This window comes from Carlito syrichta, unplaced genomic scaffold, assembly GCF_000164805.1.
Source record: "Carlito syrichta isolate Samal-C Ts95f unplaced genomic scaffold, Tarsius_syrichta-2.0.1 Scaffold131799, whole genome shotgun sequence".
NCBI lineage: Eukaryota > Metazoa > Chordata > Mammalia > Primates > Tarsiidae > Carlito > Carlito syrichta.
The window spans coordinates 83,029-102,796 of NW_007075895.1; the positions used below are offsets into that span (position 1 = coordinate 83,029).

The 19,768-nt window shown below is 54.0% G+C and overlaps 1 protein-coding gene across 3 annotated transcripts in view; it reads right to left on the minus strand.

The window, feature by feature from the left end:
- Positions 1-19,768, minus strand: part of TNIP1 (TNFAIP3 interacting protein 1) — a 55,897-nt gene that overhangs the window by 20,230 nt on the left and 15,899 nt on the right. For 2 of the 3 annotated variants that reach the window (XM_021708175.1, XM_021708177.1), the window contains exons 2-8: positions 13,109-13,280; positions 11,882-12,016; positions 9,949-10,034; positions 8,257-8,337; positions 5,100-5,291; positions 2,503-2,597; positions 309-432 (exon numbers count right to left, since the gene is read on the minus strand). In XM_021708175.1, coding sequence (XP_021563850.1) covers positions 309-432; positions 2,503-2,597; positions 5,100-5,291; positions 8,257-8,337; positions 9,949-10,034; positions 11,882-12,016; positions 13,109-13,244 — 849 coding nt within the window. In that variant the 5' untranslated portion in view covers positions 13,245-13,280. Of the gene's footprint in view, positions 1-308; positions 433-2,502; positions 2,598-5,099; positions 5,292-8,256; positions 8,338-9,948; positions 10,035-11,881; positions 12,017-13,108; positions 13,292-19,768 lie in introns of those variants that run through there. The other variant, XM_021708176.1, reaches the window with a different exon arrangement.

Here is a 19,768-nt window from a genome sequence, read left to right on the forward strand (position 1 = left end):
GGGCTCAGGCAATCCACTCACCTCAGCCTCCCAAAGGCACGGGATTACAGGCTGAGCCACCGAGCCCGGCTTAAACTAACTTTTGAAAGACACCCTTTAAGAGAGACCTTGATAAACTGGAGCGTGTTTAGCAATGTGCCCAGGCTAAGCAAGGGACTCAATGCCACTTCCTATGAGCCACGGCAAAAGGAACTGGAGCCATTTGGCCCAGAGAAGAGAAGGTTTGTGGAGGCCACAGAGCCACAGTGACTGCTGGCAGCCTCTGGGCACAAATGTCAGGCCAAGAGGAAGGGCTTCTGACCACGTACCTGCTGCTGTCCGGCCACCACCTTCCTGCTTGCAGCTTCTGCCCTCGGTGAGCCTGGCCGCCCGGAGCCCGCCTCTTTGCTGCCACTGCTCATCAACAATTTCTTGAGTTCTATGTTTTCCTCCCTGAGTTGAAGGCAGAGAGTCACAATGCTGGCCCTGAGTAAGACGCCTTCAGTCACACACCCACCATCACATAAGGTGCAGCTGAATTTGGGGCGTAAAGCAAGATCATGGAATTGCCCTCAGGGAAAAGGGAAAGGCCATTGTGAAGCTGCCTCACTGGCCATCTGCAACTTCCCGAGAAGTCTCTGAGCCCCAGCAGCAGGGCTTCTCTGGCCGAGGGATGTCCACACACAAGATCTTTAAGATGGATTCAAGCACTGTGTTAAGTAACCCCAGGCCACATTCTAGTGAGCATGGCCACCCTTTTCAGTGATCTCACCTTTTCTGTGTGGAGTGTGGAGAAAGTCTGAGTTTGGTGTCAATGAGTCCTGGGCACCCCTGGCACCTGCCAGGTCCCCTTATTAGCACAGGAGCAGGCTGGCAGTGGTGTCAGCCAGCATGTGCTAACATCCCTTCATCTCCACCGTATGTATTTTCAGAGTTATCTTCTATTTACCACAGACAATGCTGTTTTCCATTTAACGAGTTAAAGTATCCTTTACAATTTTAAGTAAAATCAAATTAAAGTCAAATCCTAAGGCAGGCAATATAGGACATCACAAAAGTGGTGATGTGGATTCGCATCTGACTAAAACATGAAAAACATTTCTTTAGGTTGTTAGGCAGTTGGGTTTCATTTAATAACAGAAAAACTTGAGAGGCTAAGGCAGGAGGATCGCTTTAATCCAGGAGTTAGAGACTGCAGTGAGCCATGAATGCGCCACTGCACTCCAGCCTGGGTGATAGAATGAGGTCCTGTCTCTAAAATAATAATAACAATAGAAAAATCAAGAAGTTGAGCCAGGCTTGGTGGCTCAGCCTGTAATTCCACACTTTGGGAGGCTGAGGTGAATGGATTGCCTGAGCCCGTGGGTTCGAGACCCGCCTGGGCAACTTGGCGAGACCTCATCTCTACAATAAATCAAAAAATTAGCTGGGCACAGTAGCCCGCACCTGTAGTTCTAGCTACTTGGAAGGCTGAGGCAGAAGGATCGCCAGAGCCCAGCAGGTCGAGGTTGTGGTGTCTGGGAGCATGCCACTGCACTCCAGCCTGGGCGACAAAGTGAGACTCCAACTCAAAAAAAAAAAAAAAAAAAAATCAAGAAGTCAAGTGACTTTCCAAGGCCACATGTAGGGATGTGTACTCTTGCCTTCTACTTCATGAGGCTCTCCTCCAGGTCTTTGGATCCAGGGGTGGAGTCAGGGCTATAAAACCCCAACCACATCCATGACCAAAAAGTAAATAAACACACGGATTCAAAATGGCAAAATGGCTCCACCATTAAACACTACTGGAGATGCACTTAAGAAATGTCTATACCTTCTCTCTATGCTGATTCTAACAAGCAACAAGAAGGGCAAAAACAAGAACAACTCCTAGTTACAGCACAGGCCTCTCCTACACGGGCCCAAGCCCAGTAGATGGTTACTACGCAATTATCCAGGACCAGCCCAAGCAGGAGTTGGGGCCACTCTTATGTATGGGGAGCAAGATTTGCACTGAGACTCAATGCAAGTCCTTGCCTTCCTCTGTGCCTCAGTTTCCCCCCTACATAGTGCTCTCAAAGGGGCCCTCAAGCTCCGGCAGTCAAGACTGTTATCTCCCAAGGTGGGACCCTGGACATCACAATCACGAGATTCTGGTGGAATGTATCTCCTAGGTCTCGCCTTGGACTTGCCTACTCAGAATCTTGCAGAGGCGGAAGGGCCAGGGGGTATAAACTTGTCATGCCTTTCCCAGACCCTGGAACGTTCTCAGGAGGATGGAGCAGGTTAGGCTGGTGACCGGCAGGGGGCAGCAGCGTCCTGTACCCTCTCACAGCTGGTTCTGCACCAACCTGCTCAGGCTCGCTGTTCTCCAGACACTTCCCAAGGTGTTAAAGGGCCAGAGAGAAAAATATCAAGGGAGCCAAGGAGAGACCTGACATCCAAACAGGGCTCTGAGCCCAAGACCTCACCCCAGAAATCAGGGCGGTGCACGCCCCTGCCCACCCCTGCTCCTCGCTCTTCCTCTGAGGGGCCTGGACTTACCGCAGCCTCTCGGCAGCCTGGTCCCGCTGTTCCAGGCCCTTGTCCAGTTTGGCCTTCAGAGCCTCGTTCTCCTTCCGAAGCTGCTCACACAGGGTCTGCAGGGCAGAAGGGTAGGCAGGGAGGAAGGGGGGCGTACCCCAAAAGCAGTTGAGCCAAGAGAACAGGGAGGGGCACAGTCACCTCACACCCAACTCCTTATTCCCCCCCCTTGCCTGGCCTAGTTCTGGCCAATAGAGAGGTCTCTTGGGTCTCTTTCCCTGTATGCCTTGTCATCCAAAGAGTACTAGAGGTAGGGTCCCATCCTCTGGGACTCTAAGGAACTGTGGGGAGCAGAAACAAACCCTGCCACACAGAATACCAGAGAAGACTTTTGTTATGTTATCCAGGGGGATTTCTGAGTTGTTTGTTTCCTTTCTGACCCATGCAGGAGAGTCTTGGGGAAGCTGGATGAGGGAGAAGACCTTGAACTGAAGAGTGGCTGGACAATAAGAGACCCAAGGTTTAGAAAGCAGAAAATTGTTGTGGCGGTCCCCTAGAAGCCTAGCAGAGGGCCTTGTGCCATACCTGGCCTTGAACATGTTTGTTGAGTGAACCACATCCACAAATGAGGAGGAACTGGATGTATCTACCTCCACCCACAGGCAGTGTAAATACCCAAGATGGCATGGCCTGGGCAAGGCCTCTAGGGAACAAAACAACCTGCTTCTGGTCCCTAAGGGACAATGGGATAAGACCTCACTTCTGGGCCCACCCTTTCAGTCTGGAGGGCTGTGTCCCGGAGTCACAGGGCAAATGCACCAGGCATAAACCAGCTTACGGATAGGAGCATGAGAAGTCACAAAGACCATCCCCTTCCATCCAAGGAGCTAAAAGTGCTCCCCTGAGAGTTCATTTGTTCATTCACTCTTTCATCTATTCATTCACTCAATTTGTATGCAGTACCAGATACCGGGATGCAATGGCAAGTACGACAGCCTGTCCCCTCATGAGGCTTATATTCTAGCAGGGAGTACAAGAGGGTGGTGAATAGCTAACAAAATAACAGTATTGGCCAGGCTCGGTGGCTTAGCCTGTAATGCCAGCACTTTGGGAGGCCGAGGCGAGTGAATTGCCTGAGCCTGCTGGTTTGACACCAGCCCGGGAAGCTTGTGAGACCTCGTCTCTACAATAAAAAAAAAGCCAGGTGTTGTAGCGCATGTCTGTAGTTCCAGGCTACTCAGAAGGCTGAGGAGAAAGGATAGCTGGCGCCCAGAAGGTCAACGCTGGGGTGAGCGTGCTTGCCGCTGCACTCCAGCCTGGGCGAAGGAGTGAGACTCCAACTAAAAAAATAAAATAAAATAAAATAAATAGCATTACTACAAACTATGAGAAGAGCTAAGAAGGAAACAAACGGGCCTAATATAAAAACGAGCAGAGCTTGGCAGGACCCCTTTTAGGAAGCCTGGAACCTACACCCATTTCAAAGCCAAAAGTGGACCTTCAGAATGTGCTCATCCCAGTCCCGTGCCAGGCTCAGAGGGATGGCTGGGACACCCAAAGCCTCGCTGACATCTGAAAGGGTCCCCTCCCTCATTCTGGCCCTGCAGGCCCCCACGGTATGCACGGGTCACTCGCCCAGCCTCTCCCCACGAAGCGGGATAAACATCCTGCACGCTCCTCCACCCCCACATCTCTCCTCCGCCTGTCTCCAGCCTGCACAGTCCTCCTGCTCTTGTCAAGTCCAGGTCACACAGCGGGACTGCCCTCCTCCCATCGGCTGGGGACTTGAGTATCTGCTGGCACACATGAGACCACAGAACAGAGACTGGTCCAGAAAAGGAGATCTCCCAGGGAGGAGGGAGACTTCAAGTCAAGGCTCTCTCACTAAGGTAACCACTCAGACCCCGAGGAGTCCTCCAGGGCCTCAGTTCACTGTCTGTGGAACAATCTTCCCTGTCCCCAAGCCCCCACCCTGCACAGATGACCATCATGAAGTCCCAGCAGTGACTTTCTCCAGCATTGACTGTGCTCCAGATGGTGCCAGGTGATCCTTGCACACTGCCTCCCCACGAGGGAGGTGCCCATGGCTTGAGTGACTGACAGGGACGGGGGGACAGAGTAGATAAGTGATTTGTCCAAGCTCATACAACATGACAAGAACCCAGGACCTGCCACTCCTGGCCTGGTCTAGCTGACACCTCACCCCCATCCCCACAGCACAGGAAGGCTTTTCAGAGGAATTCCAGCAGGGAGGCAGGTTGGGATGGAGGCTGAGAGCACAGAACGGGAATACGACAGACAGAGGCTCCAATCCCAGCCCCACCATTGACCGGCTAGTGACCTTGGGCAAAAACATGCCACCTTCCGAGGGCGGTCTCCCTACCTGTGAAGGGGGGAAGATAAGGGTGTTTGCCTGGGGCAGGGACATGACACACAAGGAGTTGACTTCTGTCCCCCGTTCCCACCCTGCCATGTCATCAAAGGCAGGGCTGCATCAACCCACCCCATCCGTGGGCCCAGGGCTGCCCCGATCGCATCTGCCTGGCCCACCCCACCTTTCCCCATTCCTCCTCTCCCCTGCCCTCCCCACAACTTCCTTGCCCTGTTCACTGCCTCACCTGCAAGATGGAGGTGCGCTGCTCGTTCTTGTGCACTTTGGACGCCAGCCGGTTGAACTCAAGCGCCATGCGGCCCAGGTGGGTGAAGAGCTGGCCATGGTCCGGCTCTTCCGCGCACACGCTTAGTGTGGTCTCCAGGCGCTGCAGGTGCAGCAAGAGGTTGCCATCCTCGCGGGGCAGGGAGCCCAGCTCCTGCAGAGGAGAAGGGCACGTCAACCACATTTCATACCACGTCTCGCCAGGGCCCCAGCAGGCGCTGCCAACCCATTCCTCTCTGCTTCCCACTTCCTCATAACTCAGTTTCCCCCGTGGCCCAGACTAGTCCAGGGAACGTCTCCAGGCACGCAGGCTGCCTGTCTGGGGCTGACTCCCGGGGCGGGACCAGGGCTCCCAGGTCCCCGGCTGGCTTGACAGTGGTGGAGCTACGCGCCTGCCACACTCGGGGCCACGTGGAGTACCTGGGGGCATCTCTGGTCCACGGGCCTCAGAGTCGTCATTTCAATCACCACTAAATGTACAGACCCTCCCTCCACCTCACAGGGTTCTTATATGGACAAGCGAACCCCCAAGAGTAGCAAGCCCACAGGGGCATCGCTACACAGATGCCTCCATGGCTGTGGGTTCTGCAGACATGGATTCAGCCAATCACAGACCTAAAACATCACCAAAAACCACAACTGTGCCGATCCTGAACATGTCATAGTTCTCTCAACAATACAGTAGAGCCACTATTTAAAAACATTTACGTCATGTGAGGTATTATAAGTAACCTAGAGATGGTTCCATGTATGTGGGAGGATGTGCATGAGGTTACATGCAAATGCTGCACCGTTTCATATTAGGGACGTGAGCATCACAGATTTGGGTACTGCAGGGGGGAGGAGGTCCTAGAACCCATCTCCTGTGGACACCAAGGGAGGACTTCCTATATACACCTGCTGCTTCAACTACCTGTGTGTCTTATGGGGAATGGTCTAAGCATTCATCAGCTTCTCAGAGGACCAAGACTCAAATTGGTTAAGAACCACCTAAGCTGGGTTTGGTGGCTCAGCCTGTAATCCCAGCACTTTGGGAGGCCAAGGCAAGTGGATTGACTGAGCCCACAGGTTCGAGACCAGCCTGGGAAGCTTGATGAGAACTCATCTCTCCAATAAAAAAAAAATTAGCTGGGTGTGGTAGTAGCGTGCGCCTGCAGTTCCGGCTACTTGGAAGGCTGAGGCGGAAGGATCGCCGGAGCCCAGCAGGCTGACCCTGGGGAGGCCATGACTGTGCCACTGCACTCCAGCCTGGCGATGGAGTAAGACTCCAACTCAAAAAAAAAAAGAAAGAAAGAAAGAAATGAAGCAGGTTGTGGGCAAGATTGTCCAATCTCTTTCTCTCTATTCTAGCTAGAACATTCCTACTGAAGATACCACCTTAGCATGCTACCATCATGCCCCTGGCCCCACAGTGCTACCTTACTGCACTGGCATTGAGCCCGGCTCCTGCCAGGCATCTAAGGCCCTACAGTGAGGGTCCTGTGCAGCCGCCCCACTTCTTGCACCTGAACTGCACACCCTAGGCCCTGTGCCTCTCCAGGCTCCACCTGCTGTGTCCTCTCCACAAGCCCCTCCCATCCTTCCTGTGCCTCCAATGCCTCACTCCTCCAGCAGCCTCCCCGAAACAGTTACAGGAATCACAGGGTGGCAGAGCTACAGGGAGCTTCGGGGGTCAGGCTGGGAAATCAAGCGCAGGGAAAAGGAACTTGCCCAAAGTCACTCAGGAAGTTGGTGGCAGGGTTGGGAGTAGAACTAGGTGTCCTGGCTCCCAGACCAGTGCTCTGCCACACTGACCTCTGCGTCTCTGAACTCTGGGCAATGGCCATGACTGCGGCCACAACTGGGCACCAGGTGAGTGCCTGTGGCTTGTCACCAGCACCACTTTCCTACAAGAGATGGGGCTGCCGCCGCAATGCTACATTCACCCTGCTATCCCTTTCCCCAAAGGTTCTAGGTGACAAGTGCTGCCCTATTTAAGGCTCAGGAAGTGCTTCAGATGCCTCTGTTTCCCCAGGTCAACTACAGGCTTCCAGAGCGCAGGCAGGCTGTCTCATATAGGCTCAGCATCGACTAGGTGCTCAGTAAGCAAAGGAGAAGCATATCAGCTAGGTAAAGTTCCTGGCCCAAGGTCACAGAATGAAACACTTGCTAAGCAGGGGATCTTGCCTCCTCAGCCAGTGTCTCAGAGTCCTCAGGGACAGAACAAGACAAGGGACAGAAGGGCCCAGGAGACAGAATATAAAGAACCTCCTAGTACTCAGAGCTGCCGAGGTGGTGAGGAGCAAGTTGGATGACCGCTTGATGGGGGCCTTGCATGCGGCCCTGACGGATACACCCGTGAACAAAAAACACCTGCCACTTCATGTGAAATGAGGCCATACGGACCAGGTATTGGTGAAGGGCTGACCCATTTCTTGCTCACATAACAACAATTAAAAAAAACAACTCAAGCTGGGAAGGGAGGGGGAGAAGGGAGAAGGTAGGAATTTAAGACCTTTGAAGAATCTTCCAGACTTTTCACAATGGTTCTCCAATAAGTCTGCCATTTTAAGAAAGAACAGAAGGAAGACATAGTTAGGACATAGGCAGCAAGTGTGACGAGGTGTGGAAGGAGGGCACCAGGCAGACACACAGAGTTGTAGGAGTGTGTACGAGCATGTATGTGCGTATGTTCATGCGTGTTGTGCACGTGTGTGAGTGGAGGTTCACCCTCCAACCAGTGTGCCCTACAAGGGAGCCTGAAAGGGCCAAGAGTTTCATGGAGGGTGGCATCCGGCCTTCCACAGCCCTGTGCCTTCCCGATCCTTCCCCCGCCCTGGGCCATGAGCCAGGGACCCAAAGAGCTGAGTCATTTCACAGAGGTTCCCGACCTCAGCAGAGGTCACCAGGGCTGGCAAAGTGCCTGGGCTTTCACAATGGCTGGGCACCGCGTCGGGAAGTCACTAGCCCGGGGATTTGCATATCTGAGCGAGAAGCACCTCCTGCTGTCACCCCTCATGTGTCCCCAAGTGATTCCGGGTGCCCAGAGGATCTCAGCAGGTCCTGTGCCTCTCACATGGGGCAGGTGACTGAGACTGAGAGGAGGCAGCGGGATGTGCTGGGGCCTGCCCATCACTCACGAGCGCGCTGGCACGGCCGCCACTTTCTGATGGAGAATTCTGCTCCTCCGCAGGGACCACTTCAAATTCAGAGGAGGCGCCCTGTGCAGAAAGGGAGTTAGATGCTGCCCAAGAGAAAGTACCCTGGCCCTCTTGGGGCCCTGCAGCAGACAGCAGCAAGGGGCACAGCATTTACCCTCCCAGCTCATCCAGGTAGCCCACCCTGCCAAGGGGAGGCAGCTGCCTGCGGGCTCATGGGACAGTTACGTCATTCCATGTGAATGCACAGAGGGGTCCACTACACCTGGCCAGGCCTTGAACTTTTACAATGCTTTCCTGTTCTCCAAGAATTCTCAAAGCAACCCACAGAGTGGGTCGGAAGGCTGTATCCTCTCTGGCAAATGAGAAAACTAAGGCCATAAGGTGAGTTAACGCTAAAGCAGGGACTGAGACCAAGACTGCAGATCTAGCATTCCTGCTGCAGCACCCGGGCTGTCTCCCAGGTCCAGATGTTTCTGACTGGTCCTCAGATAACACAGACAACCGTTGTTACAGCTGTCACCAAGCATGGGCCTATGCTGGTCCTGGGGAGATCTCTAGTCCCAGAGAACTCAGAGGGCTGAACTGATCTGAGAAAAGTTCCAAAGATGGGTCAACAAATTTGGAGGCTCTTTCAGAATTCACCCAAATCCAGGGTGGCCAAAAATCCCAGACCTTTTCACACCTTTCAGTCATTCCAAGTAGAATTCCCTGGGCATTCACTCAGTTGGCAGGCTGATAGTGCATGGGAACCAGTGTTGGCTCTGGGATTCCCATTATCTGGTCTGCACCAGGCACGGTGGTTCATGCCTACAGTCCTCCCTCGGAGGCCGAGGTAGGAGGATTGCTTGAGTCCAGGAGTTAGAGACCAGCTTGGGCAACATAGCAAGACCCTATATCTACAAAAAATTTTAAACAATTAACTGGGTGGTAGCATGAGTCTGTACTCTTAGCTACGTGGGAGGCTGAGGTGGGAGGATTAGCTGAGCCCAGGAGGCCGAGGCTACAGTGAGCAAGGACTGCACCACTGCACTCCAGCCTGGGCAACAGAGTAAGGCCCTGTCTCAAAAAAACCAAAATACGATTGCCCACAGAGACAATCTCGGCCTTCCTTCATCCTTCAGATGGGAGGAACCCTTACTAGCTTCCGGCTCGGCCTCATGGCCACCAACTCTGGGTCTCGGCCCTGGAAAGCTCCCTCTCCCTTCTATTTTTCCCCAGTTACCAATGTGAACTCAAAAAGGACCCTTCTTTCCCTGGACTGAACCTGCAGGATTAGGATGCTCAACTACACAATCCCTCCAGGGTACCAAGAAAACCCTCTAGCCAAGTCTGCAGAAGATGGCTTCTGAGACCCTTGGAGAATGCAGTTCCACGTCACATCTGTCTGTTCCCAGCACTGTGTAGCCTGTGCACACACCATCATGCAGCTTAGTAAATGAGAGGACTTCCTTGTACATACTAGGTCTTCCTGGTTTTAGCTATGACCTTCATTTAACTATGACCTCCAAGGAAACTGAGACCCCAAAGAGCTTGAGATTGACTTCCCCGATATCACCCAGCAAGGTGGAATGCTATTTCTTGACCCCAACCCTCCTTCTTCATGTTCCTGTATCTGCCAGCAGGACCCTGAAGTCCAGGCAACCTTCAGCCATGACTTCAGATGCAACTTACACTGGACGGAGGCTTCTGGACTGACGCTGGCTTGTCACTGGGCAACACAGGGGCAGCGGGAGGTGCCGGGACATCTGCATCCTTCCCTGGAGATGTAAGAGAGCAGGGATGAGCAGACTGGGAAGGGGAGAAACCTCAGTACTGCCCCACAAGGACAGAGCTCCCCACCCGAGTCTCGTAGAACAGTCCCACCAGGGCCAGGGAACCTGAGAAAACATCCTGCCCTGGAGTGACAGGGATAGAGCCTGTTTTACAACTAACAAAGTATTCTCCTATCTGTTATCCCAGTCCCATTATTCTACAGCCTTGGTTGGGCTCGGTGGCTCAGACTGTAATCCCAGCACTTTGGGAGGCTGAGGCAAGTGGATTGCCTGACCCCTCAGGTTCAAGACCAGCCTGGGCAACGTGCTGAGACCGTGTCTTCACAATAAATAGAAAAAAAATTTTGCCGGGCACGGTAGCGCGTGCCTGTAGTTCTGGTTACTTGGAAGGCTGAAGTGGAAGGATCGCCGGAGCCCAGCAGGTTGATGCTGGGGTGGCCGTGGGCATGCCATTGCACTCCAGCCTGGACGACAGAGTGAGACTCCAACTCAAACCAACAGCCTCATTTTAAATGTAAGAAAACGGAGGCTCAGGAAAGTCACCGCCTTGCCCCCAGTCACTAGCCAGCAACTGCAAAACCAGGATTGAGACCTGACACTCACTCCCCGACCTGGTGGGGCTCTTGGCTGTGGGAGCCGCTTGAAGGCAGCTCCGTGTGTCCCTCAGGGTGGACCTGGCACCCAGCGAGGAATCGGCACACTGCTGGGTGGACAGGCGGAGTCTAGACACGCCCACTGAATGCAGCACAGTGGGCTCTGAGAGCATTGCCAGCCCAAGGACAGACTGCCACATGGGCCTGGGCCAGACCATCGCTGGAGCTACTGCAGGGGGCATCCAAGTCCTGGATGTGGGATCCTCCTCCCAGTCCCAGACCTTACTGAGGACTTGGAGACATGCCAGAGAGATGTACAGTAACTACATGCAGGGCTTCACCCCAGGTCACAGGCACCCTTTCCTCGAGCAAGTGGTCTGACATCTGAAATATGCTGCAGTAGGCTAAGACTTCCCTGGGCCTCAGCTTCCCTGACCACAAAATGGGAAGAAGGGAATGGACCAGAGAGCTTGCAACTCACATGCCAAGTCCAAGAGACAGGAAGTGGGTGCCTGGAATGCTAGGCCTGGTACACAGTAGCTGCTCAATAAAATATCTGTTGAGGCCAGGTGCCGTGGCTCACGCCTATAATCCCAGCACTTTGGGAGGCCGAGGTGAGAGGACTGCCTGAGCCTATGAGTTCGAAACCAGCCTAGGCAACTTGCTGAGACCTCATCTCTACAATAAATCAAGAAAAATTAGCTGGGCATGGTGGCGCATGCCTGTAGTTCCAGCTACTTGGAAGGCTGAAGTGGGAGGATCCCAGAGCCCAGCAGGTTGAGGCTGCGGTTTCAGCTACTTGGAAGGCTGAGGTGGGAGGATTGCCTGAGCCCAGCAGGTAGAGGCTGCAGTAATTGTGAGCCTGCCACTGCACTCCAGCCTAGGTAACAGAGTGAGACTCTGACTCAAAAAAAAAAATCTGCTGAGTACAGAGGCTAATAAGGGTTCTAAGGCCACAGGCCTGCAGTGCAGTCGACTACTGAGATCTATCATTAAGACTGCCCCTGCCCGCGCCACAGGAATGCTGAGTCACTGGCCCTTTCTAATAAGAATATGTGGAAGTTCCTTCCAAATCTGACTTTCTGGGGATACTGCAACTAAGGCATAAATGGGAGGGTGGCCTGGGGCTTAAGGATAAATGAGGGGGTGTGGGTTTCGGCCTAAAGAGGGAGTTTACTGTTCAGGGTTCAGGTAGCTTGGGGTACAGGCCAGGCAGAGGGACCCAGACTCCTCCTGTACCTGTGAGCTCAGTCAGGGAGTCGAAGGAGCCCAAGGAGGGCACAGGCGGCGGGAGTGGCTCGTTGTCCTTGACCAGCTCCTCTGCCTTCTGCCGGAGCCGGGTAGCCTCCATCTGGGATTCTTCCAAGAGCTCCCCTGAGGCAGCAGGGAGAAGGGGCCAAAGCATGTCCTTAGCTGGGTGAGCTGGTTCTCCCCACCCGTGCCCCCAGACCTGCCTCTGTTGGGCTTCCCAGGCTCCAGCCCTGAGACCGCACGCCCACCATCACTCTGCAGAAGTGGGACAAAGCCCATCCCGGCCCACCACGAGAAACAGGAAGAGGGCCAGCAATCAGGGGAACAGAGTGGGAGGAATCCAGGAGAAACTCCTGCCCCAGAATCCTCTGGCTGCCCTGCTCCCTCCACACCCGGCCAGGGGCTCTCGGGGGCCGCCCACGCCTAAGCATCCAGAATCAGGGGCTGCCTGTGGGCAGAGACCCTGGTAACACCAGCCAGCCCTCCAGGCCTCCACGCTCCTTCTCCAACAAGCGGAGAGGGGAAGCGTCATTTCTTCCTCCCCAGGGATCTACCAGGTGAGGAGAAGGCATCTTAAAAATCAGGGTGTCATGCTCACCTCCAAAACCCAAAACCAGAGAAGTGGGCGGCAAGACAGAGGAAGAGTTTTGGGGGTTTGGAGGAAAGAGAGACCCTTGAGATGGGGACACCAACGAAAGCCTCGCATGGAGGAGGAGCTGGTGTCTGAGCTGATGCCCATGCATGGGGACAGTTCCATCGTGTGGAAGCAGGTAAGACTGTACTAGGCAGTGGGGACAGCGAGAGCAAAAGCCAGGGGAAGAGAAACAGAGAGACCTGCTGCCTCCTTGCCCCACACCAGGGCCTGTGTGCTGCCAGGGGTGCCGGCTCTCCCCCTCTTGTGCCTCGGGAAGGGGAGGACATTCTGGTTCCACATCCACGATTCAGTCCTGCCAGCTCCTCTCGCCCAGTCCACACCTCCCTCTTGGTCCCTCCAGTTATTCTGAGTGCCGCCATCTTGGTTTTGGTGTGCTAGGAATACTGTCACCATGATACACAAATGCACCAAAACATAGCTGAGGCAGAAGTTGGCACAGGTCAGAGAGACAGAAGGATGACTGTACAGAGGCATGTGCCAGAGGCATCCTCTGCTGCTGGCAGAGGGACTGGCATCACAGGCAACAGGGTGGCTCATGGGGATGCAAGGGGCTGCTTTACCTAACGTCTTTATCCCTTGCATTTTTTCCTTCAGTCGGGAATTCTCCTCCATGAGACGCTCAAAAGCTGCGGAGGCCACTCCTGGAGGCACACTGCCCCCAGGGTCGTAGATCCGGTACGGTCCTCTCCCTTCCATGAGGGTGGCTCAGGCCCTGCCACGGAGCCCACCTGGCTGGAAGGACAACAGCAGTGTATCGGCAGCTGGCCAGGCCTCTGGGGCAGCCTTTCTGGGGAAGCTGTAATGCCTAGCACTGTATCAGTTTGAAGTGTGCCCAATGAATGCTTACCAAGTTACTGGCCTAGCCACTAGCTCACGGCGGGATCCGGGCAGTCCCTTCCCCTCTGAGGAGGGGAAATGAAAGTCTTCAACTAAATCAGAAATCCTTAAGTGAAATGCTGCACCCTAAGGGGTAAGCCAGTCAATCCAACCCAAATCTCCATGCGCATGTATGTCATCTTCTTTTAAAAAAGAAAGTAACGAAGAAAAACCACCCCGACTGATCTTTCATACAGCTGCCCCCTCTGTTCCTCTCATATCATGAATGGTCTGTCCCCTGCGGTTCTCATGAACAGATGAATTTCCCATCAAACCTCTATTTGTACAGAAGTCTTTCGTACTAATCTGTTCAACTTCATCTGATTTCACTTGAAATCACTCAGAAAAGTGGTTTCTGTGAATCCTAGTTCAGTGGCTGAGTAGAGAAACTCTTCATTCACTCATTCATTCATTCATCAATAACTTATTGAGCACCAACTCTGCTGGGTACCAGTCTGGGTGCTGAGGCATTATTGGCAAACACAGCAGACAGAAATCATTCACGGAGCTTACACACTAGTGGTGGAGGTGGGTGGTGGGGAACAGAGTACTTCAAGTGAAGAAAAAGTCCACGGACAAAAATTAGGCAGGGGAGGACACAGTAGGCACTTTCATTTTAAATGGAGATGGCAGGAAAGGCCTCATGGAGAAGGAACTATTTTAGCAAAGACCCGAAGGACATGAGGGAACCATGATGAGATCTGGGGGGAGAACATTCTGGGCAAGAATAGGAAGAGCTCAGGCCCTGAGGCTGGAACACCCAGCCAGCCTCCAGCCCTCCCAACAGCTCACCAACATGCAAAAGACCCAAAGGCCTCCACTGGCCCGATACAGCCCTCCCAAGATTGCCAGACCCAAGGCAAATACAGCTTCAGTCAGGAGCCCTCGAAGGCCCTTTCAAGTCCACACAGTGCTCAGTGAAATCACCGTGTTTGCCAGGCCCCTCAGACGGTGTGCCAAGCTGCACAACCACCCTGACACGGCCTCACACCATCTTCATCTTACAAGGGAGGAACTGAGGCTCAGAGCTTGCATAACTCAGCCATGCAGACATGGCTGGCAAGTGCGCCCAGATTCAGGAGGCTCTGCATGTACCCTAAGTGGTGTGATTTGGCCCTTGCCAGGCGGAACGGCGCAGGTTCAGTATCCTCTGGGTAGTTCCCCTGCCCTGCAGCATCAGAACTGACACAGATCTCTCCACACGGGTCCACAGGATGGAATGGGCCAGAAAAACAAGGCTCTCCCAAGCAGGACCCCTGCCTCAGGGCCCAACAGATACAAGAGGAACATACTGCGGAGGCGCCCACACCCGCCGAGCCGCCAGGCAAAGGACAGCAGCCCACATGCCATCACAAGTCATCCTCACCCAGGGTGGCTTGTTTTTAACTTGAAAGGTCAACGTTGTGTGGCAGAGCTGTAAAGCACAGATGTTTCCACTGAATCAAGACGGGTGCAGCACCTGGCCCCACGACGACACATGCTGAGGCCCTCAGAAATGGCGGCGGATGAGGGGTCCTTCCCTCTGCGCACCGCTGTCTCAGAGTCCTCGCTGCCAGTGTGGGGCAGGGCCAACGAGTGCCTGTGCGGCCCACCTGGCTCAGAACTCACTGAGACAGGAGCACGCCATGTGCACTTCTGCATCCCACAGAAGGGTGGGCCCTCATGGAGCACTGCACGGAGTCACACGGAAAACAGGGCTGGAGGACGTGGAGCCACCTTGCATGACAAGGGCAGTAGTGTCCTATTGCTGTCCACCAGGCTGTACACACCATGAATGGAGCTTACAATGGACACTACGTAAAGATGTAGGTGGCAGCCAGGCATGGTGGCTCACGCCTGTAATCCCCACTTTGTGGGGTGGAAGCGAGAGGACTGCCAGAGCTCACGGGTTCGAGATAAACCTGGGCAATATGGCAAGACCTTGTCTCTACAATAAATCAAAGAATTAAGCCGGGCTCAGTGGCTCAGCCTGTAATCCTGCGCCTTGGGAGGCTGAGGTGAGTGAATTGCCTGAGCCTGCGGGTTCGAGACCCGACTGGGAAACTTGGTGAGAGCTCATCTCTACAATAAATCAAAAAATCAGCCGGGCGTGGTAGCGCATGCCTGTAATTCCGGCTACTTGGAAGGCTGAGGTGGAACAATCGCCGGAGCCCAGCAGGTCGAGGCTGCGGTGGCGGGGAGCGGCCACTGCACTCAAATCTGGGCAACAGAGTGAGACTCCAACTCAAAGAAAAAATTAAAAATTAGCCAAGCGTGGTGGCATGTGCCTGTAGTTCCAGCTACTTGGAAGGCTGAAGTGGAAGGATTGCCTGAGCCCAGCAGTTCCAGGCTGTGGTGGCTGTGAGCATACCACTGCACTCTAGCCTGGGCAACACAGTGAGACTCAAACTCAAACTCAAAAAAAAACCAGATGTAGGTGTCAGGCTTGCCAGTGAGTCAGAAGCTCTGTGAGGGCAGGCAGCGAGTCCACCGTGGTGCCGGGCATCTTCAGAGTGGTACAGACTAAGCCTTGGCAAGCCTCTAGTTCACAGGAACCTTGACCCTGCCTGTGTCCCTGAGAAGCCATGGCCAACACCCCAGAGAGCTCAACCCTAAACCCTAGCTGGAGGCACTCTGGATGCCCGCTCATGGCCAGAATTAGGGCTGACCTAGCCCCACTCCCGCAGAGATACCCAGATGTAAGGCCAGGCGACAGGGCAGGATGGGGACACAGGAACTGAAACCCACCTCCACACCCTCCATGCCACGCAATGCTCAGTCTGTCTCTTGGCCCTGGGGAGCCAACAGGGAAGGAGTTCATGGGAAACAAAAGAGGAGGCTGCTGGGGCTCTCCTCCCCTACTCCAGCCTGGGTGAGCGGAGATAGGGAGAAAGGACGGGCTGCCAGGCAGGGGCAGAAGAAACGCAGAAGGAACAGGTACTAAGGGAAAACCCTCTGGACTCAGAGGCACTGCCCATGGGAGGGTCCGGACTTCTGGAAGAAAGAAGGGGAATTCCAGGGCCCGCTGACCTCACGCCCACATGGCCGGCGGTAGGCCCAAGATGACTGCTGGGCAGACGGGAAGCTGCCTTTTGGCCAGCGGGGTTTTGATAACCTCTCCTGCGGGTACTCTTTTCGAGGATGACAGAGCCAGACAGGAATCTCCAAGGGCAATGGGGCCGATCCCCTAGGACCAGGCAGGACAGAGATTCATCCAGACACATGCAGCGACTGAGGAGCAGTGTCAGAACATGGTGACAGCGTTTCCCTTCATCACAAACCATGAGAACCTGCCTGGCAAGGGGGCAGGAGGCACTGACCCGCCCACAGGGCAATGTCTGGAGCTCAGGACTCGGGAGTCCTTGAGCATGAGCTCCTGATTCTCCCTCATGACACAAGGGCCCTGAGCAGGGAAAGTTGAGGTCACAAAAACGTCAGGACGGGGATGGGACCAGAAAATCCCCGCTGCCTCTCCAGGCTGCCCACAGTCACCCTCCATTCCTGTTCCTGCCCCTGTGATCCGACTGCACACCCGAGGACCCCACCCCATCTTCTTGCAGGGTCTGGCTCCAGGCTCCATATCCACCTGGTTCCAGGAGCTACAGCTCAGCAGGTGACCTGCCAGCTGTGGGACACCAGCTCCCCTGCCAAAACCAGAAACAGCTCAGACTTTCTTCCAAAACAAGACTTCAGCCGGTGGGGGAGCCTCCATAGCCTGCCCTCGAGGGGCTCGGGGCTGCCCGCCAGAACCAGAAAGGCCTGGTTTGGGGGCAGAAAAGGGCCTGGACAGACAGCAGATCAGGTGGTGACCACAGAGCATGGAGACGGAAGGGATGTCACTGAAACCGAAGGAGCCGCCCGCCAGCAGGCCAGCAGAGGGAGGGGTGGGGGGGCAGAGCAGGCGTATAGGGCCAAATCTCAGCCTCATCCCAGAAGGAGAGGGTTAAAAAAGCCTAGATTCAGAACTCAGTTTACATTCCAGCTTTTGTTTCACCCCATCTGGGACCGTTTTGCCATGAGTCATGCTCCAGTGGCAGCAGGAGGGGTGCCAGGCCCAGCAAATGGTGTTCACTTGCACAGGCACTAACATTCGCAAAATACTTCGTAGTTTCCCATGCACTGTTTTTCATCTGATTGTCACAACGGCCCTAGGAAAAGGGCAGGGCTGATGTGTTTGGCAAAGGAGGAAACTGAAGCCCAGCTTGGGGACATAATCAGCCCAATTTACTGCCTCTGGACACTAGCTGCATCCTGGGACAGCTACCCCTGTGGCTCTGGAGAAGGTGATGTTCTCCCTGGCCTAGAGGGAAGAGTCCAGGCAGACCTCTGCTACCAGGAGGCGGGAGGTCATGAAGGCAGACGTCCACCTCCCCAGCTGAGGCAGGGCTCCAGGGATGGTGGCAGATGGAGCTGGAGAGACCTGGAGGGAAGTGTCCTAGTGCCACTCTGCTGTGTGTGGGACCATGGACTAGTTCCCTTGTGTCAAGGGAAGGAGGCTGGACTAGATAGAAGCCGGGTGGTGTCTAGAGCTGGCCTCAGAATCGAAAGAGATCCAAGCTTCAGAGTCAGCGGCAAGTCAAGGAAAGAGACCAGCACCCTGGAAATAATGCAGACTTGAACAAAAACAAGGGTCAAAGAGGGTGGGCGCTCAGGACAGGCAAGCAAAGAGCTCGGGGCAACACCGAAGGGCCACTGGGGCAACAGTGAAGGGGCGCTGGGGACAACAGTGAAGGGGGCGCTGGGGTCCAGCAGGCCTGGGACGGGCCTCCCTGCAGGCCACACCTGGGCCCACCTGCACTCGCCTCAGGTCCTCTACCACTGTGGCCTGTGGACAACTGTACAAGAAATCATGTTCCTGAGCCTCAGCTGCCTCATCTGTAAAATAGGAGTGATAATAGAACCCAGCTGGCTGGTGTCAGATTAAAGAACTTGAATGAGACAGTATGTGTACAGCTGGAAGGCAGTTCCCAATTTTTTTCTTTTTTTTTTTTGAGTTGGAGTCTCACTCTGAAGCCCAGGCTGGTGATCCTTCTGCCTCAGTCTTCCAAGTAGCTGGAAATACAGACTTGCACCACCATGCCCAGCTAATTTTTTTGATTTACTGTAGAGCTGAGGTCTTGCCAAGTTGCCCAGGCTGGTCTCAAACCCAAGGGCTCAGGCAATCCTCTCACCTTGGCCTCCCAAAGTGCTGGGATTACAGGCATGAGCCACCACGCCCAGCCGAGCTCCCAATTTCTACTTTACACAGTGTTTCCTGGTTATCTGATTTATTTAACAAGAAACATCTATTTGTTTCATAATAAAACTTTCAAAATAGTAAGAGAGTATAGCACCCAGCCCAGTACTAGGTATAATAGGTGCTCAGTAGAAGTTGAGCGGCACCACACTTTGCCCAGATGGTTCAAGGCAAGGCTCCTCCAAATATTCTCTCACATAACGGAAGATTTAGGCTCCTGCGTCAGCTCAGCAAGCTAGCTTGTGGCCTCCACTTAATTTCCGGTGACCTGCACAACTCCACTCGAGGATGAGAGGAGACGACACACCATGAAGTCACACTGCCAACTAACGCACAAAGCTGTCTACATACCGCTTGGTGATGACCTCCATCCTCCCCATCAGTCTCAAGGGTGGGGACACTGTGGCCACAGGTCCATCCATCAAAGACAAGGCTGGATTTTGAGGCAATGAAACGACGCTGTGTGATACTAATGGTGAACGCATGCCATTTTGCATTCGTACAAAAACCACAGAATGAATGACAGCAAGTGAATGACACAGCTTACATGTTTGTCCTCCCCAAATCTCATGTTCAAATGTGATCCTCAGCATGGAAAGTGGGGCCTAGTGGGAGATGTTTGGGTCAGGGCAGATCCCTCGTGACTGGCGTGGTGCCCTTCTGGGGTAACGAGTGAGTTCTTGGCCCGTTAGTTCCCGCAAGAGCTAGCTGTTTAAAAGAGCCTGGCACCTCCCTTCATTCTTCTTGCTCCCGTTCTCCATGTGACACACCAGCTCCCCTTGCTTTCTGGCTGGAGTAAAACCTCTAACTGGAGAAGCCAAGCAGATGCCAGCACCACGCAGAACTGAGTCAAATAAACTCCTGTCTTTGTAAATCACCCAGCTTCAGGTGCTGCTTTATAGCAACACAAAACGGATGGATACAGTAAACCCTGACATACACCACGGACTTCGGGTGACAATCACGTGTCAGTGTGGGCTCATCGATTGTCACAAATGTCCCCTAGGTGGGAGATCTTGATAGTGGGGGATGCTGTGCATGGGTAGGGGCAGTGTACCTTCTCAATTTTGCTATAAACCTAAAACTGCTCTAAAACATAAAGTCTTTTTTTTTTTTTTTTTTTTTTTTT